This window comes from Leptonotus elevatus, chromosome 20, assembly GCF_054856555.1.
Source record: "Leptonotus elevatus isolate MCC_2025b chromosome 20, RoL_Lele_1.0, whole genome shotgun sequence".
Lineage (NCBI taxonomy): Eukaryota > Metazoa > Chordata > Actinopteri > Syngnathiformes > Syngnathidae > Leptonotus > Leptonotus elevatus.
In genome coordinates this window covers 11,770,598-11,797,834 of record NC_141258.1, presented here as the reverse complement: position 1 = coordinate 11,797,834, position 27,237 = coordinate 11,770,598, and the positions used below count along the sequence as shown (strand labels likewise).

At 40.4% G+C, this 27,237-nt stretch overlaps 1 protein-coding gene across 19 annotated transcripts in view; it reads right to left on the bottom strand.

Annotated features, from left to right (window-relative positions):
* The window catches only part of cacna1g (calcium channel, voltage-dependent, T type, alpha 1G subunit), a 205,111-nt gene that overhangs the window by 84,846 nt on the left and 93,028 nt on the right, over positions 1 to 27,237 (bottom strand). For all 19 annotated transcript variants that reach the window (XM_086063911.1, XM_086063912.1, XM_086063907.1 and 16 more), the window contains exons 5-10: positions 19,450 to 19,547; positions 7,682 to 7,841; positions 6,310 to 6,604; positions 4,718 to 4,810; positions 3,763 to 4,627; positions 1,751 to 2,148 (exon numbers count right to left, since the gene is read on the bottom strand). In XM_086063911.1, coding sequence (XP_085920037.1) covers positions 1,751 to 2,148; positions 3,763 to 4,627; positions 4,718 to 4,810; positions 6,310 to 6,604; positions 7,682 to 7,841; positions 19,450 to 19,547 — 1,909 coding nt within the window. The remainder of the gene's footprint in view (positions 1 to 1,750; positions 2,149 to 3,762; positions 4,628 to 4,717; positions 4,811 to 6,309; positions 6,605 to 7,681; positions 7,842 to 19,449; positions 19,548 to 27,237) is intronic.

Below are 27,237 nucleotides of genomic sequence, written 5' to 3'. Positions count from 1 at the left end.
CCCAACAACAACGAAAAAGCACTTGAGAGAGAGTGGGTTAGAAGTAACCGAGAAGCACAACAGAATACATGAGGAACAAAAAGAGAAGCAGGGGACAAGGGGATGTGTGGGGAGAAAGGGTAGAAGAAAAAAGTAGAAAATTAAGGCAGAAAACTGGAGGTGAAAAAGAGAAGGCTATAAAAACTCTTGTGGTTGTGCTAAGGATGTTGCCATCTGGCGATGTTTGGAAACACTGGGCCAGGGACCGAAAGTAACCCCATATAACCTGAACACATTTCAATCGCTTAAAAAACACCCCAGACAAATAAACAATACTTGTGTAAGTAGTAGAACTTTCTCCAAATCATTACACATGTACTACTGATCATACGTTACTACTGTTTTCACTGCATCCAACAAAATGCAAATCAAGGTACTATTTAAGTGTCTTCTACTGTTACTTACTTGCAAGACTGTTGTAGGCTTTTCTTTGTCATGTTGATGTCATTCATCATGTCAGTCTACTGAGGTTAGTGGTTTACAAATGTCATTGCTCTGGAATATAGGCTATTTGACAGCAGAGGTGGCAATTCCAGTAATATCCCTGCCACAGTTTGACTTTGGCCTCAGGTGATAGCTAGCTATCTCCCTAGTCAGCTCCCATGGTGTTTGTTTACCTGCTAGGGAGTTAGCTAGCTAGCATCAGGGGCTAAAGCCAAACGGTGGCAGGATGTTTACTTTCTGGATGTGGATTTGCCACCTCTGACAGGAAAATAAATGCTCAGCCTTTTTCAAGTAGCTGGCCTTTTGGCGGTATCTATTTGCTTGTCTCTCCATAGACTTTCTACAGTATTTGTCTTCATTAGGGTGAGCTCGGGCCTTTCCAGACTAGTTTTGACGAAATACAGGGTACACCTCGGACTGGTCGTGAACCAATCACACAAACCCCACGAAAGAAGGCCAGAGCAAAGATTGAATCCCCAAATCTCAGGCGTGCTAACTACAAGCTACTAAAAGGTGTTCATTTTCAAGATTTTAGGAGGAAATCTTAGCCCTACGCTAGCCCTGAAAGTAAACACTCCAACCTCTTAACTTAAATGACCCTGAATATACATTTTATGTACAAATATCTTAAGTCAGGCATGCTCAATTTGTCCATCGCGATCGCAAAAGTAGTATTGATACATTACATGACAGCTTATCATTCAAATAAGCGTTCAAAAAAGGAGCTGAGCTGTGTCAGCAGTCCCGAATTTTATCTCACTGGAGCTCCCAAATCGGTGGCCTTAGGCACTCGGATTCCTAAGAACATAAACTAAACTCATGCTCTTAGTAACCAGATAAAACCACGGGCTTTTGTTGTACACAAATATATGCCTATACAATATGTCTGTAAGATACAGATTATAAGTGTTAGAGTATGTCAGTTTTTTGTCTCAAGTAAAATCCACCCTTCTCTCATCTCATCTCATCATACATTCTCTTTCTCGCATTTTCTGTCTCACATGGCTGCAATTATGCTGGTGTAAATAAACAAGTCCAGAGAGAGACATCAGGAATTCCAGTTGGGCTCACGGGAGCAGTGCAGCTTACACAATCACACAGAGAGACACAAACATTCACAGTTAATCTTTAGCTTTGAATTCATCAATCACTACATCGGCTGTGGCTACTCACTTGTGGAGCACCAATTTGACTCTTACGGAAGGCGCTTAGGGGGAAAAAAATGCTTTGCAAAAAGATGCATTCAAAAAACCTTTTTGACACTCACCTGTTCGTGATACTCGATCCCCATGCTGAGCGTATTGATCAGGATGGCAATCATGATCCCACGTCCAAAGTACTTGCTATCAACGATCTTCCTGAACGTATCGCACACCAATCTCCAGAAGTGCACGACCTTTCCAGCGGTTTTACCCAGCCTGAAGGGCTTTTTCCTGGGCTGCCGACTGTCCCGCCTGTCCCTGTGCCGCGTGTCCTGGCTAAACTCATAGACACCCTCACTGTCAGAGTCCCCCGGTGTATCTGTGCCACCCTCCGACTCATTGGCGAGGGCCTTTGCGCAGTAAGGGCAACTTTCAGGGTCCATAGTCAACCCCACCATGTCCATGGCGCTGCTCATGGTGCTGAGGTCACGGGCCGACAGCTGGCAAGAAGTCTGGGCTGCAGCTGAGCGAGAGAGCAGAATTAATGACTGTGATCGTGATAAATAGCATGCGTCAAGTGTTTAATAAAAAATGTCAAAACAAATAAAGGAATCTAGTGTGAAGAACAACAATTTTGGATGCTTGCGTGTGTGTCAAAGGGAAGTGTGTTCAACAGCGATGGGCAATGCGTCAACTTCGTCTCCCCAGACCGTGCTGCAGCCTGCGTGGCTGGCAGCCAGTGTTTCCAACGTCTGTATAACCTGAGCAGATCTGGCCTGACTTTTGCTGAGCACACGGCCTTTTAGAACTTGGCCAGGAGCAGAGAACTCAGTTGCCAGTTACAACGTGAAGCATTAACATTTGACTGCAATTAGAATGTTTTCTCTCTCTCGTGCGGAAAAATACTCCTGGAGGGTATTCTAGTTTGAGGCTTAATCACAACACATTTATGTCTGATTCTAATAGGCGATTGCATGAAAAGGAACATTTTGAGTGGAGGTATGTCATTTGTTTTGCTCCATCTGACAAAATTTCTGAATAAATCATCCATGCTATTCTCACACTTCATATGATTGTCCTATTTTTACCTCCACTATCCGTGAAATCATGCACGCTCAAGGCAATAGATATTGGTTTGTATTCAACGTTGGCTTTTTTACGAGACAACAGGATTACATAAAAAGTCAATTGCGTCTTGAAATATGTCAAACATTACATTTTTGGACAAAAATGAAGCTAGAGGAACTAGAATTTTCACTTTAGAACAGCCTATCTATTTTGCCATGAGGGATCAGAAAACGAGAGTCATTCCATTCCAAATCACTCAGTGGGTTTCACCAAGCATATTATTATTTGAATGAAACTTGGCATACTGGTTTGATAGTGATGGCACAACACTAAATCTCACATTTTATGTCAATCTGAGCAGTGGTTTGGGAGCTATGGCTCACTGAATTTTGATATTTTCTGCAAAAGGTTCTGGCCGTCTTCCTTTGAAGATCTCATGATTATATCTCAGGAAATACTTGGTCATTCTTCCCAAAACAGGCATTTGGGAGAAAATAATTCAACATGGGTTACAAATCTGAAATTATTTAGAAGATTGGTGCGTATTTTATTTTATAGTTGACCTCGAAATTGACCTTATGGGTCACATGACCTTAAATGTAATATTATATTATATTATATTTATTGATTAGTCAATTAATTTTCAACTTTAGATGAATAAATGCCCCTCTTTGGTGAAAATATCAAAATTGGACAGGCCTAGCACCCAAACCCCTGCTCCGATTGACCTCAAATTTGAGACTTCGTGTTGTGCCGTCACTATCAACAAGAAACCAAGTTTCATCAAAATCCAAATTTGCTTGGTTAAAATTTTCAGATTTTTTTGGGGGCGATTTGGCATGGAACAAACTATCTATTACCTAGTAGTACCTAGAGTATTTATGCCAGTTGACATATAGTATAGATGTACAGGCAGAATAATTAAATGCACTTCCACTAGAAAACAGAAGGTACAATTAACCTCTGTATCCACCAGCTGCCATTCATACCACCGAATAATGGTTTTGTGTTCAACTGCATAGTTTGGAAATTCCAAGTTACTTTAAAAGAGTTCCTGTCAATCATCTACCTGATGGATTGTGGGTGTCCGCCAGACTCCGCCGCCGTCTGCCATATGACATCGGTGGGATATTGAGATTCGTTAGAGTACTGGTTGCCACACTCCCTCGTCTCGACTCAGCTAGAGCTCTGGCCTGAAGAGTGGGGTAATTCTTAGGACCGGGAGCAGCAAAGGGAACAGAGTTCCTCTTCATTGCTCTAGATGTGGATGCTGAAGTCAAGGAGAATTGGCCTGGAGTTTGCCACAGGTTTGTGGTTGAGGGTGTACAGCAAATACTTTCTCGGTGGAGTACACCAAGAGTTGATTGCGAGTCAATATATCCAGCCAGATTGGTGTCAGAGGTTGCTGTAATGACTGAGTGCAGCGGTCGGACTAAAGTAAGGTTCCCACCACAGGTTGCTCCTATATTGTTGTTATGAGAAGATGGGTCCACATCTTGACCTTCCAGACCCCTGATGTTCCCTCCTGCTCTCACACTGCCATTCCCAAGATGGTAAAGGTAGTGGGGGTGAGGGTGCGCCATGTGGTAAACAGACAACGACCCCTGCCTTGAGGACTTCCTCCTCCTCCTCTGGCTCTGCCTTTGTTGGGGTTCTACTGGAGGCGGAGAGGCTGCAATGTTGAGTCCTGCGCGTCGTGCTAAGAACCTGCAGATGTGGGCCACCTGTTTCGCTCCCTTACGGACCACATGGACAAGGTACTTCAGCAGCTCATCGTAGCAGGAGCCGGGCTCCGAGACAGAGGCCAAGGTGCTGGCGTTGGACATGAAGCGAACCCTCTGCTCCTTCATCAGCTGACTCTCTCTCTGCTTGGTTTCTGAGAACTGAGTGGCAATGACTACCAGGCAGAGATTGATCATGAAGAATGAGCCAATCTAAGGACAGGGAAGAGTTGTTATCCAAGTAGTAATGTCAAATATTAGAAGAACTTTAACTGCAAACCTCAGGAGGTATAGAATACTTACGATAATTAGTAAGATGAAGTAGATGAAATTGTAGAAAGAGTGAGCATCCATCACAAAATACATGATATCCACCCAGCCCTCCAGAGTGATCACCTTAAGAGGAAGACAACCAAAACCACAGATTGGAGATGCATTGTCCAGTTTGAGTGTTGTGATGGAGGACTAGTTAGACCATAGGTGTCAAACTCCGGTCCTCGAGGGCCGGAGTCCTGCAGGTTTTGGATGTTTCCCTTCTCCAACACAGCTAATATACGAGCAGCTCATCAGCAAGCTCTGCATAAGCCTGATAACGATCCTGCTGATTGGAATCAGCTTGTGTTGCAAGAGGGAAACCTCCAAAACCTGCAGGACTGGGGCCCTCGAGGACCGGAGTTTGACACCTATGAGTTAGACTGTTGTCTCACAGCAGACCCTCAAAATTCATTGACACGCCCACCTCTGGAGTTTAACATACATGTGTTTGGATTGTGAGAGTAATCTCACTCTAAAAACAGTTGGGTCAAAAATAACCCAACTCTGGGTCAAAAATGGACAGATTCTCTACTTGGGTCAAATTGACCCAACTTTATGTTTTTTTTTTTAATACAAAAAGATACATTTTATTTGTATGTGTTTTTTTGGTGCAACTTTATAGGCTGTTTTATACAAAAAGACCAATTTTTTGGTTTGTATTTTTTTTTGGGTGCAAAACAACCTCAAAAGTTGGGTCAGATCCTCTACTAGTGTTAATTTAACCCAACTTTCTGGGTTGTTTTGCAATAATAATAATAATAATAATAATAATAATAATAATAATGATAATAATAATAATAATAATAATAAATTGCTCTCTAAAACAGCCCAGAAAGTTGGGTCAGATCGTCTACTTGGGTCAAATTGGCCCAACGTCGAGTAAAAAATTGGGTCATTAAAACAACCCATAAAGTTGGGTCACATCCTCTACTTGGGTTAATTTGACCCAATGAGGCCATTTTGTATTTTAAAAATACTAATAATTTGGTCAATTTGACCCATAAAGTGGATCGGTGCATTATTTATTTATTTTTATCCATAATTGGGTTACTTTTGACCCAACTGTTTTAGAGTGCTGGAGTACCCAGAGAGAACCCACACAGCAAATGCCCTCAGGATGACCTAAACCGAGATCCAAACTCAGGACCTTCCCGCTGTGAGGTGACTAACCCCTCAACTCCCTTAAAATCAAGCACATGTTTAATCCCCCAGTTTTGTCGTGCATGCTTCACCACACACAGGCAAATTCACATAACAGTCCCACCAGTGGGAGAACTAATCCCCAATCTAGGTTTTGTCCTCCAACATGACACTCCCATCTTGACAGAAATGTAGGAAAACAGACAAAAGCTTTGCAGATGATGTGGAGATAGCTAACAAATGGCGCGGAAAATTGAGGCTGTGGATGTCATGTCCTGCTAATCGTGTAAAGCCATATTTCAGCGATATGCCAGCTGCTACAAAGCAATTGGCCTTCCTTTTATCGCCTTTTTGTTTTCCATCTCGTTTGCGTTATTAAACCCATTCTAATGATGACTGTCTAAGACCCAGGCAACTATGTACTGAATTTAGCTCTTTACCTGGAAAATGGCAATCCAGGCGTAGCAGATGTTGTCAAAGTTGATAGCACCTTTGAACGGGTTAACCAGACCAGCAGAGCAGTTGCTGTAGTACTGGTTCCAGTTAACACAGGTGGTGTTATCGGTGCTGTTGTACGAGTACATGTCGAGATTGCATTGCAGACCCGCCTCGTCATAGAGCTTGGGCACTGAGCTACAATCCCTCATGCCGTTTTCTCTGGGCTGAGAGCAGATGAAGGGGTTCTCATCGTCATTTTCGGTGTGGTAGTATTTCTCAAGCTCCGCAGACAGAGGGCTAAGGGTAAATAAGAGGACATTTCATTGATTAGTGGTTTATATAGTACCTCAGGGTAAACACATCCTCACATTTTTTACATTTTAATCTTAGTTAAAAGTATTGGATGATTAATACAGGAAAAATGGTTGGAAACAGTCCAATGTTGACCTAGCAAAAGCAATGGCAAATTTAACTTCAAAGTAACCCGGGAGGTCATTAATTGTTACAAAAATAGCTTCAAAAGTACTATATGGGTGGTCTTGACAAATGCGGACAGGACTGACTGAAAATATAACAGAAGAAAACGAATGATGTTTAATAGGAAACAATATAGAATCTTTTATAATAAGTGATGCATGTGTTTTCCTAAATTGCCTATAAATGCTTCACACAAATGTAAGCCTCCAACTTTAAGCCTTTATAAGGAAGTTTACCAATTTCGTTTCCAGCTAATGACCCAAATACACTTTATCATGTAATGCCATAAGATTGACAAATATATTAAGTTCATTGCAAGAAACACAAATCAAAAGGCACTTTTTTACAGCGTTACCTGTAGCCAACAACATTCTACACACGGTGACCAAATGCAAACTGCACGGGCCTGACCTTAGATTTTGGAAAGGCTGGCTGAGACTATAGAAAGTAATAAAACAAGGATCACCCAAACAGCAAGACCAAGTTGTGTGTCCATTTGACATTCCTCCTCTCCATTATTCATCACTGTTAGACCCAATAAATGCAAACCTGATTGTCTTTATTGGCAGCTTGTAGGGTCAAGGCTCTTCTCAACATTTATCTCGACCCTTTGTTAAGCATTTACCAAATCATCTGAGTTCATCTCAGCCATATTAAAAAAATAATAATAATGAACATATAAATCCAGTCACCTTGTGCACCTGTCACAAAATGGATCAATATGATCAATATCCGAAAATGGGTCATACAGTACAAATATATAGTATTTAACAAAGGATTGGTGTGTTTTTCAATGCTTCAATGATGTACTTACTACAATATGCAATTCCAAATGACCAAACTCAAATAAACTCAACAAAATAAATACATTTAGTTCCTTTTTTTTGCAGAACTTACAAAGAGAAGTTGTCCTCCACAAAGCAGCGATTTCTCAGCAGGCCGGCCCACAGCTGGACTCCCACGATGCCAAATATGAAGAAGACAAAGAAGCAAAGCAACAGCACGTTGCCTAGCATGGGCAGAGTGTCGAGCAGCAGGGTAACCAGGATACGCATACCTGACAGGAAACACAAGAACAAAGGTTAGGTTTCCTTTCATGTACTATATTTATGATTGATAGATTTTGGGAATCCAATTATTTTAGTGAAACCCGTGAGCACAATTTACAGCTATTCAGAGTTGTTTTTTAACATTGCAACTTGAAACTTCACACTTCATTCGGTATATCTGCACCGTCTAATGGCATTCAGTAGAAGAACTCAATCAAAAAAGTTGCCGCCAACAAACTTACTAACGCATACTTTCGATTAAGACTGATGAAATTAAGTATTATATTTATTTGAATATATATATATATATATATATATATATATAAATTGCTTGAAATAAATTGCCATTTTCTGTTCTTCTAACATCTACTTCCTGTTCGTAAAACGACCACAAGAGGGCTAATAACTTAAAATAAGGCCGGGTATCAGTCCGATACTGAAACCTGGTATTGGTACATTGAAATTGGTGCATTAAAATTGGAGGGGAGTTGCAGGGCAAAGACAATGTCTCCACCCTACCTCTTCCCCCCAGGGAATGTGTTATGTGCCCTATGTGTCTATTTACAAAGTGTATTGTGCAAAACTAGTGAAGTGAGTTAAGAGGAGCGACCAGCGGCGCCCCTCCCAAACCGGTGGGGAGCAGGAGGTACGACCACCCAACCGCCCAACCCCAGCACGGCGGGGCGATAAGAACGCTGCCGGCCGCCGGGGCCCGCCCAGGGCACAAGGAGGCTTACTGGAGCGGCGTAACACCACCAGCCGCCCCGCCCCAGCACCCGGGAAGGAGCCCCAGGTCCAGGGGAATGGGGAGGAAGGCGGACAGGGGAGGGGGAAGAGGGGGAAAGGGAAAGGGCAACAGCAGGGCAGGACAGGGAGGGCGGAGGAGGAGGGAGGGCGACAAGGGAGAAAGGACCGGGAGCCGAAGGAGGACGGGCGGGGGGAGGCGATGAGGAGGAGGCGGCAAGTGGGAGGAAAGGGGAGGGGAGAGGGAACCATGGGGCACCATCCCCAATAATAATAATAACAACAACAGCCATCGTCATGGTCATAACGGTGATTATGATGATGATGATTCTGCTGTATATTTAAACATCTTGTGATACGCAATATCAATAAAACAATACATTATATGTACAGCCTTACTTTGGTTCCCGTGGTAATCACCTCATCATACTGATATGTTTTCTAAATAATTTAGCTACACAAGAAATGTTAAAGTTTGGGGAAAAAAACAAGTAGATGTAGAATAAAATGACAGGCAACTTTTCAGCTGAGTAATGTACTAACACAAATGCATTTAAATACAGTAGACGAAAGTCTGCCTTGAGCACAATGCATCGCTGACATCTCTATACAGTGTGCTCATGTTTCTGACAACACACACGCTTCCTTGCTGCCCACACGCACCCTCTTTGCTAAATTTGGTCGAACCACTTGGCTTGGATTGCAGCTCAGGCCTATATTATATGAACATTTTTCTTTCCTACTACCTTGGAATTCCCTTTTTCCTTGCTTGACATGCAGTCCATTTAGTCTTCCTCTGATCTTTTCTCTTTTCAATTACCCCTGACTGTTTCTATCCCTGCCGGCTGCCCACTTCTCTGCAGGAGACTGGCATTTATAATAAGGATCATTTTCTGATATGGGATTTTTTTTAAAAATTATTATTATTTTTTAGAGCCGCTGAGAAACAGTAGAGATGGAGGGAAGGACAAGGAATAGGTGATGAGTTATACTGAAGAATTTTATAGTTTGGCTTCCCAAAACGTCTTCTAAACAAATCTACAAACACCCTCTCTCTCCTTGCCCTGTGAAATCAGAATCGGATTTATTGGCTAAGTATGTATTTTATTTATACATTGTGTTCTATTCTCTTAAGGGTTTTGAAAAGCACAGTATAAATCCATACTTAATCATCTGGACTCTTTGCTGGCTATGTGAGTGACTTTCTTCTTTTGTCTAAGTCATTTTAGCTGTGTTAATGCAAATGTAATGAAACTTCCCAAGGTCGTTTTGTCTAATTTTGTATTTTCCAACTTCATCTCTTTAATAGGTCAATAATGCACTGTTTACATCAAATTGTTACTTCTGGCTCCATCCTGGCCACTACACAATTTGTGTAAAATGATTTTCATGCCGGACTGAGCATTTTTTTTTTAAGTTTTGTTCCAGATACCATCATTTGTCAATTTATGAACAAGGTAGCAATTTCATGTTATATCTTTTGGTTTATGAGTTGCGAAAAATGGCTATGAACAACATGTGATACGTTAAATCAAACAAAACTTTGGGTTAAGATGTGTTTTAAGCATACAAATGTGCATATAAGACAAAGCTAGATTTTTCAGTTTATCCGTATTTCTACACGTTACAGTTTGTTGTTCTGACCCCTAAAAACATAATTTTCTCACGCTCCATGAAGTTTGAGAACAATGTAAGAATGTTGTTGTTGACAATTCAGTTAAATATGTTTGAGATTGCCCAGTGACAGTCTGGTGACCAGTCCAGTACGGCTCTTGCCTGAAGTCCCCTGTGATTGGCTTCAATTGAAAACTGGCAAAAAATAAAAGCGATGAATGGATGTTTGACATTCTGCAGTTAATTGCCATTGTCACACGTTCCGCAAAAAGCATCTTTTTGGCATTCACGTGGCGTTTCTAAGGGAATTGTGATCTGGTATGTGCTTACAGTAACAATATAAAGCTTTTAGTTATGAGTTGTGACTGGGCATAAAGTACATGGAAATCCTTTCTGAATTTTGCTTTAAATAAAACATGTGCAGAAAGCAGGAAAACAAAGCAATACAAAAGTGTTTCCTCTCCCTTTAAAAACACACCATTTATTACTATTTTCACATCAGACTTCATGAGGTTTGTTTTCCCCTGATACAAAGTGATTTTTAGCAGATTTTTAATATAGAGCTACATGTCTTTTAGTCTTTTATCTGGATTCCTGACAAACACATACAGTACAACATACACATATTAAGCAGCATCTCCTTCCAGTGTGTCAGGTGTGCTGCCTCTCCTCCTTTAGCCCCTCCCCTTCTCCTCTGTATCTGTGTGCAGGTTTGGCGATAGGCATGTTGGTGCAGTGACCCTTCAGCAAATCATCATCATTTTCGGCTTAAGTCTTAAACCACTCCAAATGTCACCACCCCGCCAGATCGACTTGGACCGACACAGGGTCAGTCACGTCCAGCTTGTTTTAACGTGCTCTTGTCTTGGTCTGAACCTGGTCTGAACCTGTAATTCATATCACTTCCTTCCTTTACTTTTTTGGAAGAGTAGGGATAGAAAACCTTGATGTTCTGAGAGAAACGTTGACATACTGACAAAAATGTCACTCAGAGGCAACAATTCTACATGACAGAATAAAGGCCTAGATGACAATTAAAAGACACAAGTACAGAACCTAAATACAGTACATAAGAGTTACAAATACTGGACCATAGCGTCTGCATAGCAACTGACAATATCATCATCATCACAAGGACATAGAAGCCGCATAACAACCGACAACATTATCCTCACAAGGCACATAGAAATGGCATAGCAACTAAAACATCGTCATCACAGGGGACATAGAAAATCCATAGCAACTGACAACATCATCATCGCAAGGGACTTAACTGCATAGCAACTGACAACATCGTCATCACATGGAACATAGCAACCGCATAGAAACTGACAAAATCACCACAAGGTGCATAGTAGCTGCATAACAACTGACAACATAATCATCACAAGGAACAAAGCAGCTGCATAGCAACCGACATTATCATCATCACAAGGGACATAGCAGCTGCATAGCTACTGAAAACATAATCACAAGGAACATAGCAGCTGCATAGCAACCGACATTATCATCATCACAAGGGACATAGCAGCTGCATAGCTACTGACAACATCATCACAAGGAACATAGCAGCTGCCTAGCAGCTAACAACATCATCACAAGGAACATAGCAGCTGCATAGCAACTGACAACATCATCATCACAAGGGGATAAATACAAGACCATAACAACACAATGACCCCATGACCCAACCAAAAGCACAGTCGTACACTGAATCAATTACAACTACACTGTTCTGGTTATCTTACAAGACATGTTGTCTCTCATCCGAGTAGGCTTCATCAGTTCATGCAACAACGCATGGTTAGGACTGCACCAGCCTGAGTTGGTGTGGAAAACTCAACAATGTATATTTGTTAAAGGCAAAATCATTGAGAATCTTTCAAATGGGCGAAAGGTTTCCAAGTTGCATCAAGTTGAGGTACCATTGTTAAACAGGTATGCTGCATGCTGATGAAAACAGTCATCATAATGGTATCTTTTTTTTAAATGTTTTTTCTTTTTTTCATGGTGGAGGGGCACTCAGTGACCCTCCAGTGGTTATGTGGTGCGCCCAAATCAATTTATATTGATCTTGACCATGGCTATAAGATGGGCAGAGCAGCTAAGTGCTTTTGGAAAATTGTATTTTCATCACAGCGATTGCGGTTTGGAATTATATCAACCCACAGGGACGAGGACATCAACTATTTGCATGCATGCATTGATAACGTTGACGATGATGGGGAGGTGAAGGGGTAGGTTTGAGGTAGGGAGTGCAAGAGGAATTCAGGGGAAGTGCAAAAGCTTTTGAAAATAGAGAAAAGAAACCAGCCCCGACTGGGTATAGCCTGAACTGGTCACCAGTGAAACATCATCCATCCATCCATTTTCTGAACCTTATCAAAATGCACATAAAGGAAAAACAACAATTCATACAGCTATGGATAATGTAAAGTCTTCAATTAACATGCCATGCATTTTGTTTTAAGAATGGGTGTAACCAGAGTACCTGGAGAAAACCAAGTCAGCTATTCAAGAGGAAACAATTGTATGCTTATCTCCTCAGTGAGAGCAAAATAGAATATTCAAAGTCGACCTGAACAAGATTAGCGTACATATTCAGAGCGATCGACATTTCATATTCAATCACAATCATTTCCTCCTCCACCTGTGCACCACCAGCCTTGCTGTGGGTGGCCGCTTCATCGAAGCGTGGCTAGCAGGCAGGTGGCTGCGTAATCAGGGAACCATCTGTTAGCAAGAAAATGAGGTTTGCTTAGTCGACTCTCCTGACCAGGTTCTGCTCCAGTCAGCTTTGTAATCTTTGTACTGGGAAGCAAATGGCCTCTCTGAGTCCAGTGCCAGTGTACACCTGCGCCACTTCTCATTTGATCCAAATAGAGGATAACTAGCTCGATATCAACATTTCCTGACAGACATGTCAAGTATAGAAAAGATAAAGATAGTGTACTGTTTCCGTCTCATCAGTTAATCAGAAATTATTGTATTCCTTGTGGTCTTGTACCTGTTGATCACAATTTAGGTGGGACAGCTGTGTGGCCTCTTGAGTCGCGATGTGTATGTAAACAGACAGAGCAACACACAATGCTCCAAGCAAGGCTAACATTGTTGAACATAAGCAAGTATGTTGGCTATAAGAGGTCAAAAGTCTCGATAATGGACGTGAAATCCATTACAATGGATCATCTCACAAGGGCTGGTAAAATGATTACACTCAAGTACACCAAGATTTAGGATATCTGTTTTTAAAGGGTGACAAGACCTTAAACATTTCTTGACAATAATGTGTTATATGTGACCTCATTAGTCTAAACATGACATTCTGATAATATATTACATTTGTGGAATATGAGTTATGCAGCAAAATCCAGCTGTTTTGATCCATCTCAAGGGGCGGTCATTTTGTTTCTTGCTGTCGACTGAAGATGACATCACAAGTTGTTCAGGGCTCAGGCAAAGACCAATCACAGCTCACCTGTTTTCTGAAGCTAAGCCGTGATTGGTTGTTACCTGAGACCTGAGCAACTGTAATGTCATTTTCACTCATCAGGAAGTGGCAACGAAAAATGGCCAGCTTCTGATATTGATAAAAACTGCTGGATCTTGCTGTTTAGCTCATATTCGCAATATTAACCAAAATACCGTATTTCAACGAGTTGGGCTACATAGAACATAATATTTTCACCCCAAAAAATGGGGGTTGACTTCTTCTTTTTTGCATTTGTGCAATATGAATTAAGCAGAAAAATGCACCCATTGTAATCCATTTCAGTCACAGGAAATAGTGAATAAAGTCTTTCAGCATCTTACAAAATAGCAGGATTACACTAGGACTGCATTTGCTTTGATCCACTGGCAAAAAAACAACTGCCTTCAAATAAGTAGTCCAACTCTTCATCCTGTTCAAAGCTCTTGTCGGCTGAAGTCATAAAGTGATATATAAGCCGAGCGGAAAAACCCTCTGAGCAGTGTACAATAGGTGGTTCTTGAAAGCTCTTTAATTACAGCACTGAAGGAAAAGTGATCAGTGTGGCAAAAGGGCGAAGGAAAGAGCACATCGGAAGCTGAGAAGGCAGATGTTACTGTCTTCGGGGGATTATCTGGGTGGAAGTCCATGTGCATGAACCAAGCAATTATTGCACACATGTACAGTCCAAACAGATGAGTCCCTAGATTGCTGAGGCATGGAGTACAATGTTATGAGAGGGTGATTCCAGCGTTGTGATTAAAACAGCTTTGGCCAAAGGGCAAACATTGTGACTAAACAATGAGACAAGTCTATTCTGGGCGCAAGGATCATGACACACTGCATTTGTGTTCAGTCATAATTATCTCTTCTTAATGGCCACCAAAAATGAGTACCGCTAAGGTCACCATTAACCTTCTCCCCAAAGTAACGTTTCCTCCTTAATTAATTAATATGTCATTGTTAATTTCCTTGTGATACTCACAAGTGCTGTTCAATGTGCATTCGCAATTTGATGGAAGTTCATACTTATTTTTAGTTTACTAATGGTTGGTTTGAAAAATGTAGAACAGAAAAAAACAAAACAAAAAAATGTAGAACAGAAGCCTTTGATTTAAAAAGTGGAGAACGGCGTATTAGGGCCACGTATTATTTCATTTAATAATTTTTTTTTAGAGGTGGCGGGGGTAATATTCCGAGAAAAAACTCACAAATGTATTAGAAATAAACGTACAAATTTGCGACTTTATAAAGCGGGAAATTTGCGAAACTCATTTTATGTGTCAAATTTGTAAAAAAAATAATTGTGGCAAATTTGCGAGAAAAAAACCCTCAGAAACTTCGAGAAATACACGTTGCGTAGCTATAGACTGGACGAAGTGCTAGCTTTTGTCCACCAAGAGCTAACGTGATAATTCGTTGGTGGTTAGTGGAATACTCTTTATAAAATGAAAAGGCATTATGGAGACGGATTTATTCCTAAACTTACTCGTTATACTCAGTAGCTAGAGCGACAACACTTCCTGACCCACCATCAGCTGACTAACACTAACCAATCAGAAGCTAGCATACTTTAGGTAATTGCAAGTGAATGACAGAGAGCAGCAGACTTGACACATCAACTTAGCTAGTTGTACAAAAAAATACCAAAATCTATGAATGCGTAAATATATATTTTAACAAATTAACTTAAATGTGTAAAGGCTTAACATGATATGGTTATCCTCTGCTAAAGCATTTACAATCTCCTGATTTGAAAACCCGACAGTACTGGCCCGTCGGGAAGTCAGATCTCGGATTCAGGAGAAGCAGATTGGTTTTCGTCCCGGCCGTGGAACAGTGGACCAGCTTTACACCCTCGGCAGGTTCCTCGAGGGTGCATGGGAGTTTGCCCAACCTGTCTACATGTGTGGATTTGGCGAAGACATTTGACGGGGAGTCTTGTGGGGGGTGCTTCAGGAGTACGGGGTACCAAGCCCCCTGATACAGGTTGTTAGGTCCCTGTACGACCCATGTCAGAGTTTGGTCCGCATTGCCGGCAGTAAGTTGGATACGTTCCCAGTGAGGATTGGACTCTGCCAAGGCTGCCCTTTGTCACCGATTCTGTTTATAGCTATTATGGACAGAATTTCTAGGCGCAGACGAAGCATTGAGGGGGTCCGGTTTGGTGGCCTCAGTATAGCATATTTGCCTTTTGCAGATGATGTGGTGCTGTTGGCTTCGTCAAGCCGTAACTCCAACTGTCACTGTAGTGGTTCGCAGCTGAGTGTGAAGCATTTGGGATTAGGATCAGCACCTCCAAATCCGAGACCATGGTCCTCAGTCGGAAAAGGGTGTTGTGCTCTCTTCGGGTCGGGGAGGAGATCCTGCCCCAGGAGGAGTTCAAGTATCTTGGGGTTTTGTTCACGAGTGAGGGCAGGAGAGAGTGGGAGATCGACAGGCGGATCGGTGCAGCGTCTGCAGTGATGCGGACTCTGTATCGGTCTGTGGTGGTGAAGAAGGAGCTGAGTCAAAAGGCAAAGCTCTCGGTTAACCGGTCGATCTACGTTCCTACCCTCACCTATGGTCACGAGCTGTGGATCGTGACCGAAAGAACAACATCCCGGATACAAGCGACCGAAATGAGTTTCCTCCGTAGGATGTCCGGGCTCTCCCTTGGAGATAGGGTGAGAAGCTCGGTCATCCGGGAGGGACTCAGGGTCGAGCCGCTGCTCCTCCACGTGGAGAGGAGCCAGTTGAGGTGGCTCGGACATCTGGTTCGGATGCTTCCTGGACGCCTCCCTGGAGAGGTGTTCCAAGCATGTACCACCGGCGGGAGGCCCCGGGGACAACCCAGGACACGCTGGAGAGACTATGTCTCTTGGCTGGCCTGGGTACGCCTTGGGATCCCGCCGGATCTGGTTGAAGTGGCTGGGGACAGGGAAGTCTGGGCTTCCCTTCTAAAGCTGCTGCCCTTGCGACCCGACCCTGGATAAGCGGTAGTAAATGGATGGATGGATGAACAGTATTGGCACAAACATCTCGCGAGTTTCTGAGGTTTTTTTCTAGCAAACCTGCAAGTTTTGATTTTCGTAAATTTACGAGTTTTTTCCCCGGAATATTATATAAACATATTTATACGTGGCCCTAATACGTCGTCGTAATTTTTTGACTAATGAGACAATGGAATGCATATATTTCAATGCAAAAACTGGTAAGTTGTGTGCCATTAGTAGTAACATTCTATGTCGGGAACTTTCTAAAGCGAGGACCCCTTAACCATGTCACACTCAGATGTGCTTTAAATTCTTTTTTTTATTGTAAGTAGGATTCATTGAGGCATTTTTTCGAGTGACCTATTTTTGACTTAATGTGTCTCGTGTAAATACAATTTGAATGCTATAATTTTGTTGAATGGAGAAATTAGGTGTTTCTGATAGCCGGGACCGTCCCGTCCGATGGATTTTGCTAGCCCCATTGCTTTGTCCCACCATTTGCAGGTCTTGTACCGGCGTCCCGATTATTTTTTATTTAGATTTTTTTAGTCCCGTCAGCAAGCCATGTGCATGTCAAACACACAGTTGTCATAGCGAGGCATATTTACAATGTTATAATGCGGGAACGACGCATAAAAGATTTGATACTGGTGAGGAATTTTTTTTGTTTACAACTGTTGAGATTTAGCATTAGCAAAAGTATAAACAAAACTGGATTGACTTCCTAAATTTGTTTTAAATAGAACTTTCCTGGTGAAAATGTACTGTATAATTGATTTTGATTTAAATTGTAATGTTTGTCAAAATCAATAAAAATAAGTTAGGCAGGCACTGGCAGCATGGACTGTTAGTGTTAAAGGACATGGCTAACTTGTTACTAGCTTTTTATCAGCTGAGGTGGTGAATTTCTCTGTCAAGTGTGCAACATTGGCTATCTATCACCTGACTGCTTTACTGCCATACGTTAACATTGGCCCATATATATCTGGCACATGTCCATATCACTGCACTTGTTATTAAGATGCAGCTACTGCAGTGTGCATTTATTTTATGCGTGTCTAACAGTGATTATTACGCATGTCATTTATTTTAATAGCATTTACAATACTTCTTTATCAACAGAGACACCTCACAGACTATTGATGGGCACTTTTTAAGGGCTTGCAAAAGTAATAATTATCTAGTGGTTGGAAACATTTCTGGTAGCAGATGAAAACGAGAGGAATGTTTGTAACTGATAGAAAGATAGCAGTACCTAAAATTGCAAAAGTAAATTGCTGATGGTTGAAACATTAATGAGGATGGGTGACACTGAGACCAAACTAAAACTTTACAAGACGCTTAACAGTGAAAACAATATGTTAACTGCTCTTCATACAATTAAAAACATACTTCCTCAACAAGTGCTAGCAAGTATGCTAACGCTACATGAGTGTGTGCTAAATGTGCTTCCTTGTGTGACATGCAGCTAGAATACAACCCACGTGAGAATCTTGTCAAACTCTACTGTTGTTACTAAACTCTAAAAAGAACAACGTCTCCTGTTCTCCCTTTTAGTGGTTTTCTTAAGGCAGACAAGTGCATAGTAAAAAAAAAAAAAAAAGCTGCCAGTGATGGTGCAATAAATCTTGCCTTATACGCAGGTAAATTAATTCATTCAGAATCCACAGTAAAGTGCCTGGGTGGGTAATAAAATTTTTGTAAGTGTGTCTCAGAATAATAGCTCAACAAACATCTCCACCACAATTTACAGTATATGATGGAAGCTTATCTAGAGGCCTCGATTAGACTGCTGAGAGGATGAAAGACAAGAAGCCACAGCTAGCGTACCCATAGTGACCATCCAAGTAGACATTTAACCCCACTGGGGAAGATTGCATAATCCATGCATTAATGACAAAATTGGCCCTGAGAATTGGATGAGAAATGTTTGTTGTGATCAAGTTTGCAGTGTTTGCTTCAGAGAAGATGGGGTGACTATGTACAAGAGAGGTTTTGGAATGTCTACTGGAAAAAAACAAACACACAAGGCAATAACCTCATCTAATTAAAGACCTGTTTTGAAATAAAAATGTGAAAAGTCAAAAGGAATAGGTGGATCTCTGGTTAGGTACAAAATTGTATGATTTATTTAAACATTAATGTGCTGGAAAGTTAATCTGTCCTCATTTCACTCTAAATGAGAAATGCTGACGGAAAGGGCAGAGGGTTGTGAATGTTTGCTTTTTCTGATGCTCATAATGTTTGCATAAGCGTGAGGAATAAGATAGTGGAGGGGTTATGCGTTTTTACCATTTGGAACAAGTGCAATAGTTTGTGTCTGTGACTGCAGCTGTGAATTCTGTCTCTTGATAAAAGTTAGTGAGTTGGAAAATTGCACATCAATCTGTCCAAACCTTGCAAACATAAGAGAGCTAAACCAATCTCCACACAAACACTGGTATTAAAAAAAAAATGGTTTTGAATGTGCAAAACGGAATGCAGATTTTTAGCATTTGCATGTATAGTAGATGGAAAAGCTAGCTTTTGAAATTGGCTCCTTTGTGTCAACAATTGTCAATTAGTGAGCACTCAGCTTTTTTTTGTTTTTGTTTTTTTTGCATTGTTTTGTTGCGTATTTTAGTGTGTTACCCTGCTCCCACTATAGCTCCAACTACCACTATTATGCCCCCCCTCCAAAAAAAAAAAGAAGGTCCTTTGACTATCACCTGTGCATGCTCACATGCTTGCAACCCCTTCTGTAGTCTTGCTTGTGTTCCTACATTTATGTGTAGATGTCATTTTACTGATTTGTTCTTCTTGACCACCACTTACTTGGCACTCTGTTGATGGCCCTCAGTGGCCTCAACACTCGGACAGTCCTCACTGCTGAAAAACTGACGTTCTGTAGGTTGAGGGAATACTCCAACATTCTGCAACAGGAAGAGAAAATGAGAAAGGAAGTGTTACAATACAATATATGAAGACAATTCCGCTGGAATTTTTGTTCACCAGCAAGGTGACCTATTCAAGGCTATTCAACTCTAGAAATTGGTGAGTCAACAAAAATGATAAATCTATATAATAAGTAGGGGTGCCAAAATGCGTTAAGTTTGAGTGATTTTAAAATTCCTTTAACACCACTATTTTTTTAAATCTGCGATTAATGACCGCCCCTTACTTGGAAAGCCTCTACTGGAGGAATTCCAGTCGCAATGCAGCAGACACGTCCACGTCAAAATTTAGCAGCAATCAATTTAATAATAATACATATATTTGTGGTGACTGGGGTCAAGTTGTATTTCACAATTTTAAAATTGTGAAGAATTTCACAAGTTACTTCATGTTAAAGATTAAATAGGTCTTAATATGAAAAATTCACTGAACTGTCACCGACATCTTACAAATGCAATTATGACATCTAGTGGCAGAAAAATTACTTCAAAACAAATCAAGATCACACTCCTCTTTTTTTGTACAGTACATATTTTTCATTTTAACTCAATTTTATTAATTATGAAATTACTTAATGACTAACAGATGCAGCTATATTTCTATCAATTTAACATTTTTTCCAGTTTTATGTTAACGAGTATGAAAACTTTTATATATTATTGTTCATTGTATTGTACATTTAGAACAGATATAACATTTGTGATTAAACGTGAGCTAACTATTAAAGTCACGTGAATAATTACAATTAAACATTTTATTTGCCTGACACTTTTTATAATACGTATGACAAATTTACAATCTAATTTGATATGATTTGACAGATACATTTGTCAATAAAGCTGCATAGAAATACGATTTTCATAATCATTGTGCCACATCCTTGCTTCCAATTGGTTTGCAACCAGCCCACTGCAAGGCATGCAATGTTGAGTGTTCAACACATTTTCTATGATATACTTATTTTTAAGATTTTTGGAAATATATCCCCCTTGGACTGCACATAAAGAAGATGCTATTTAGCCAACTAGTGTCTATAGTTGCATATACAAAATTATCTCCCACTATTTCTGAGCTAATAGTAATTGATGACCTAATGAGCCAAATCATATCAACATTCTTGCGTTCAGAGACAAATGCAATGCATGTGTTCTGGCAAACAATACGCTTTGATTCCAAGGCTCAATGGAGTGCGACCGCAGTGCATGTGTTTGCGTTTGTATGTGGAGCGCAGCACACACGCAATGTTTGTGGGCCTGATAAACATGCGTGTATTCACACGCGCGCTTGCACAATCAACCTTCAGAAGCAAAGGGATGCGTGTGTGCGCTTCCCAACGGGCTCGTAGATACAAGAGAGGCGAAACGTGGCGTCAGCATCAGACAAAAGAGCAACCTGAGATGAGTCTGGCTCGGAGCTTGGCGACCCCGAACCGTCTTTGTGGCAGCTCCTCGGATGCTTAAAGGAGGTGATGGGAGGTTAGAGCTGAAGAGCACTAAGGAATGTTATTCTTGTGTCTTAATCAGACTTTGTCGTTGTCTCTTCTCGCACTTTGGAGCATGTGTGAAACACATGTGAGGCTCGAAGGGGTGTGCGGGCCAAGGAATTCCCTCCTCACACACTCTCCAAGTCTGTCTGTCCACAAATATACAACACATACAAGCGGCGTGTGCGCACGTGTGTGTGCGCGCTAGAAACTCCTGTATTGAAAGAATTCATGTGTGTATGTGTCCTCGCGCAAGAGCCTTCATGATGTGTCACACTTACATACACACGTCTATGAAGGTAAACATCCATACCAGTTATCTACGCGCTGTAACTGGAATCATTCGTCATATTTAGGTTTCAAGCAGATCCAGTGGCAATTAAAAAAAAATACTTTGTTGTTAAAAAATAATAATTCCAAACACATTTTCCAAATGTCAGAGAATCTTTATAACCCAAACAAAAACTCATCAACACTCTACTGTACTGCAATTTCATAGTCACTGATACCAGATACTGATACCACTAGTACATAAAATCCCCCCCCCCCCCCCAAAAAAATGATAGATAATTGTAACTATAAATCCCAATACAGTATTTTTCCTTTAAAATTGCATAAAATGAATGGCAATTTTCTATTCCCGTACCGATACCTTAAAATAAGTTTGGTATCGACACGATAGCCGGTATTGGTACTCACCCATCCCTAATTTTAAGTTCCCCGATAGTGACAACAACACATGAGTAAAACCAATACCAGTACGAGTACTCAATTCTTGAGTAGTCACCGATACCAAGTATCAATGCCACTAGAACTTTTGATACATTACATTTTGACAACAAAAAAACAAAACAATGACAGAAATTTTAAAGAAAGATCCCAATATCAAATTTTTCAGTAAAATTGCATGGAAATAATGGCAATTTTCTCTTCTTCTAATTTCAAGTTCCTGATTGTAAAACAGCCACATCTGGCCTCACAAATACCTTGGATTAAGGTTGGGTATCACCCAGATACCTGCTTTGTCATATGTGTGGGTATTAACGTCAAATTCAATGATGTCGGTAAAAAGGGATGGCCTGAAAATGTTCCTACCTGTGACTTGATGCTGCAATTACAGGAAAACAAGCCACATTTGCAGTATATTATCAGCTGAGGACAGTTTTTCTCTTGATTTTAAACTGAAAAACTGAAGCTTAGTGCAGCAACAAATTGAGAGCAATATATTTCATGATTCTATAATTAATCACACATTAACAGTACTTTACTAAACAAACTTTAAAATTAGATGATGAATGACTTATTTTCAAAGAAAATAGTCACTAAGGACACGGGCTACCCTTGTAATGGGAGCCAGATGTTTGGTGTGTTCAACTACCCCCCCCCCCCTCCCCAGTTGTGTGCTAACGAATGATGGAATTGACAGAAAGTTGTGCACCAATCATGTTGATCATGCTGATATTGGGGAGTGCAATGACGAGTGCTGGCAAGCCTGACAGAAAGGAGTTGGCGTGCAGAGAATTCCCAACTTCATCCAAAGAAGCCATTCCACACTCGGTTGACGTTGAGGATAAAAGGAAAGGTTTTGTTTCTTGTCAATCACACTAATTAGATACTTATGCACATACCTCAATGTGGAGAGATCCTCGCAAGGACAAACTCAGCACCTTGTTACAAGATGCAAATAAAACTTCCAATGGCAGGTAGAGATTCAGATTTGGGATTACATTTACCGGTATACGAGGTAGGGTTAACCAACATATAAACCAGAGAGATCTTTAACTCATTCACTCCCAGCCATTTTCACTGAAGCAACCCCCTTCGCTCCCGGCTGTTTTACTGGATTTTGTAAGGTCCACAGAATGTTGTGTTGTATTGCTATAAAAACATGGAACCTACCAAAAGAACGATTTGAGTCTCTTCTTTCATCAGGAAAAAAAGTATATTTTTATCGGTTTCTGTTTTGCAGCATTAGAATATAGCTAAGTTTAATCATTATTCACAAATCTGTTTAAAACAGTGGGGAAAAGAGCTTGTTGCAACAAGGCCCTAGTTGATCTCTTAAACTCTGCTACCACCTGCTGGCCGTTTTTGGAATAACTACCATTACTTCAAGCGTTCTCTTCAGCCTCCTGTATGCTCTAGCATAAAAAAAAACATAAACAACTTATAAATATGTTTTTGGGACAATGGTAATGTTTAAAATAGAACGTATGTATACATTTTCGGGAGCAAATGAGGGTAAAGATGAAAAACAAGCAATTGTTATGATGAAACTAGATGGAATAGGAATAAAAAATCAGTTTGAGCCTTCGCGCAAAACACTGATCATCGCAAGTGAAAATATTTGCAATGTCCTGAAGAATAACAAAAACACACTGGCATACTAATTAACAAAAACACACTGGCATACTAATTAACATGCAGTATATTAAATAGGTTGATCAAAGGAAAACAACAGCAGCCGACGACAGAAACATTTGGAGAGCAGTAAGAAGGCTCTAGAAACGCTTAGTGACATGAACAAAAACCTCCAAGAGAGAAGGAGTGAAGGTAAACAAAAGTATAAAGGCTCCATTAGAAGATGCAAATAGACAAGCCTCAAGTTTAATTTTGCGGTCTGATGAGACAAACAAAGTGGTGCATATATGAAGTTTGGAGATGGACAGGAACTGCTCATGATTCCAAACATATAAGCTCATCTGTGAAACTCCATGGAGGTAATGTCACGGCTTGGGCTTGCATAAATTCTTCTGGGGCGGTCTCATTAATCTTCATTGATGGCAGCAGTCAAATGAGCTCAGAAGTCTACAGAAACATTGTGACTGCCAATTCAACCAAACTGATTGGGAGATCCTTCATCATGCAGCCAGATAATGACCCAAAACACACTGCCGCAACAAAAGAATACACTGGGGGGCTGTAGGTGAAAGATTAATTAAGATTAAAGTTCAAACCAGACTTAAATCCCAAAGAGAATCAGTCCATACATTTATTGTAAATAACTGGAATTCAACGCTAAAATGTTGATCTTGTTTTCTATTCCTTTTTTTGATCTGAAGTCTTTTCACTCGACAGTAAAAATAAAGATCACCACTGTTCCAATACTTCTCAAGGAGAGTGCAGTGGAGTGTGTAGGCTGCATAGAGGAAACACGTGCCAACATGTGGTGCATGATACGTTTCCTACAAAAGAAAGTCAAAAAGAGCTGGAGCACACTTGCTGGAAATTACCCCACACAGTCAGAATTAGACAAAGTGCAGATCAGAAACAGATCACTTGTCCTCAAGATGTCTGTTTCTTTTTATCTTGTCTGTCTACACTTAATTGTTAATTCAGACTTCTATTTTGATTGTAAAAAGGACTGATATGTTTTGTCTCATGTTGTAGGAACGAGTTAGGGACAAATATACAAATGCAACACTTGCACGCTCCTTCAAAACTTGCAATATGTGTGCGATAAAGTTATTGAACAAAAGCTAATCTTTTCTTGTGGCTGGTAGAGATTAACACAAGATGTTTTTGAGGCTAGTGAAGCTGCACGCTACGATCACGCAATGTTTATTTCAAAGACTTGATGTAATAACCGATGATTTCTTTTCGTGTTTAAAATTGGCTTCTTCTGCATCTGACCATGCCTTTGTTGGTTAGCATATTCAAGTTTGCTGCACTTAATTTGTTTTTACCACAGTATCTAAGAGGGTATTTTGACTCCACATCTGGAGCAATGAAAGAAGGAAACCTCTAATGCCGAATACCCCTGAAATCAAATATGAATTAAATGAAATATTTTGACGGAAAAAAAATAACTTTAAGTGTCTCGAAACATCATGATGCCTGATGTCACACAGTACTTTAGTCCTGACTATTTTACTGGACTTAATATTCTTAAAATGGATGTTTGATGTTTTTCACTCATGCCACCAAAGAAGGTGATGACAGCCAAAAAAAAAAGTGTTATAATAATCATAGAATAAGAAATGTAAGTAGTGTAACATGTCTCTGTCCTGGCTTCTCAGTACAATATGGCTTTAGCAGCCACAGTCCAATAGTCAAAGAAGAACCCTCTCTCACAAGTGGCCGTCCTGAAAAGATGACTGCAAAGAGCACAGTGCAGAATGCTCCAAGAGGCGGGAAAACAAAACTAAGATTTGATTCTAGTAAAGACTTATGGAAATCTATGGCACATGACATGAGACAACATTGACAAATTCGCAAACAAGATTAGATGGCAATGGAGGACACCACGGACTGACAAACAATTAAATGACCATGTTTATCACGACATGTTGCAGGAGTACTTAAGACCATCTTTCTGGCAAAGGAAATCTTACAAAAGCTGGAACAAGAAATCAGAATGTCTTGGATTAACCCATTTAGAGTCCTGATCTCAAATTGCCAAATTAAGACGCTGTGTTTTGACCTCAAGAGAAAGAGTCTTTCTTTCCTTTGATCCTTCCTCTGATCTACTGACAATTTCACGACTCTGGAGGGACTCTGAAGGATCCTGTTGAAGTGAACGGTCTGGGAATAAGAACAGGTTTCAGGTGAATTAAAGAGCACAAACTCACACGCATGCACACACGCACGCACATGCAATTTTTATTTAATTTTTTTAAAGAGCGATGATAATGACATAAATAATACTGAGCTAAAAGAAGAAATTTGAGCGAGTCAAACCAGACATCGCAACAATATTATTCAAATGAAACCTTTTTGAAAAGAGGAATCGTCCAAAATTCCTCTTGACCATGTGCATATCTAATCTACAAAAAAAACAAAAAAACAAAACATGGGCTAAACATTTAATTGTGTGGTATTAATTTAAGGGTGTTTCATCCAAACTGTCATTGCTGTTAAATTAACTGAACAGACATTCTGATACAGATTCCTCCTCTGAGTTATGTGCTTTCATTTTTATACCAATTAGGATCTTACTATCCTGTGATAGTGTTCCAGTTACATAATGTTTTCATCTTATTCATCTCCACATGACTGACAAGCAAGATGTCAAATTGAATGTGCGCCAGAAAATGAAAGGTTAATGATTGTTATTTCTTTCTCACTTTTTAAAAGGGAAGTTAGAGCATATTTAACTGTGCAGCATCCATCCATCACATTTACTGCTTGTCTGATTAAGCCCTTTTCACATTGCACTCAATGTGAAAGAGTCAAGCGGCAACACAAATTTACCCGTTGCCAGCGTGCCCATATTTGGAAGTGCTGAATGCTGTGTGAAAAGGGCTTTAAGGGTCGCATCTCACATTGGGTGATGGAACAAACAAACAAAAACCATTCATGCTCACAATCATACGTATGAACAATTTTGAATCTGCAATTACCTAGCATACATGTTTTTGTGGGAGTACTCAAAATAGGGGCCCTACGCAATCAAGCTGAGAGCATGCAAAATCTACGCAGTCAGGCCAGAGTCAGGATCCAAACGGTGATGTGGAGGGGCTAACCGCGAATGCATCCTGCTTCCCACTCAGCACATGTATCAAGTTACATCTAAAAGAATACCCGCTAAAGTATTGTGGCTGGTACTGAACGTAGGTGCACAGTGTACATTACATTAAACAATATAGCAACAGTTTAGATCAATGTATTGAGAACAAGCACTGAAAATGGGAACATAAGTGAGTCGAGTCACTTAGCAGAAGTGGAGGAATGAAGAACCACGGGGAAAAGACAGATGGAGTGTTTTCATGCTGAATCTGATTGGAAGCCTCTCGTCAGTAACACTTTCCACAAGCAACCCACTCCAATGCTTATCTGCTTATATTAGCCACCATTACGGTGAACAACTCAACTTTTCTTGCAGCAGACTGACTTTATATATATATATTTGACTACTCGAGTTTGGATGGAGAAGGCACAGGTGTTGACGGTAATTTGAAGTGGGTGAATAGTAACAGGACATACTGCTGCTCCACTTTTACACTTGTATGTGAGCTGCAACTGTTTAATACCATCTATTAATATAAATATTTTAGTAAGTAACAGTACAAATATTTTATTGCATTTATATATATATCATTTATGTATATATATATATATATATAAACTGTCACTGTATATTACTGAACTTTCTCACTAATAATCTGCAGCCAATCTGATGACCCCTTGTACTTGGAAGACAATCTTGCTAATGGAGGAGAGCCCAGGAAAAGAAAATGCAGCAG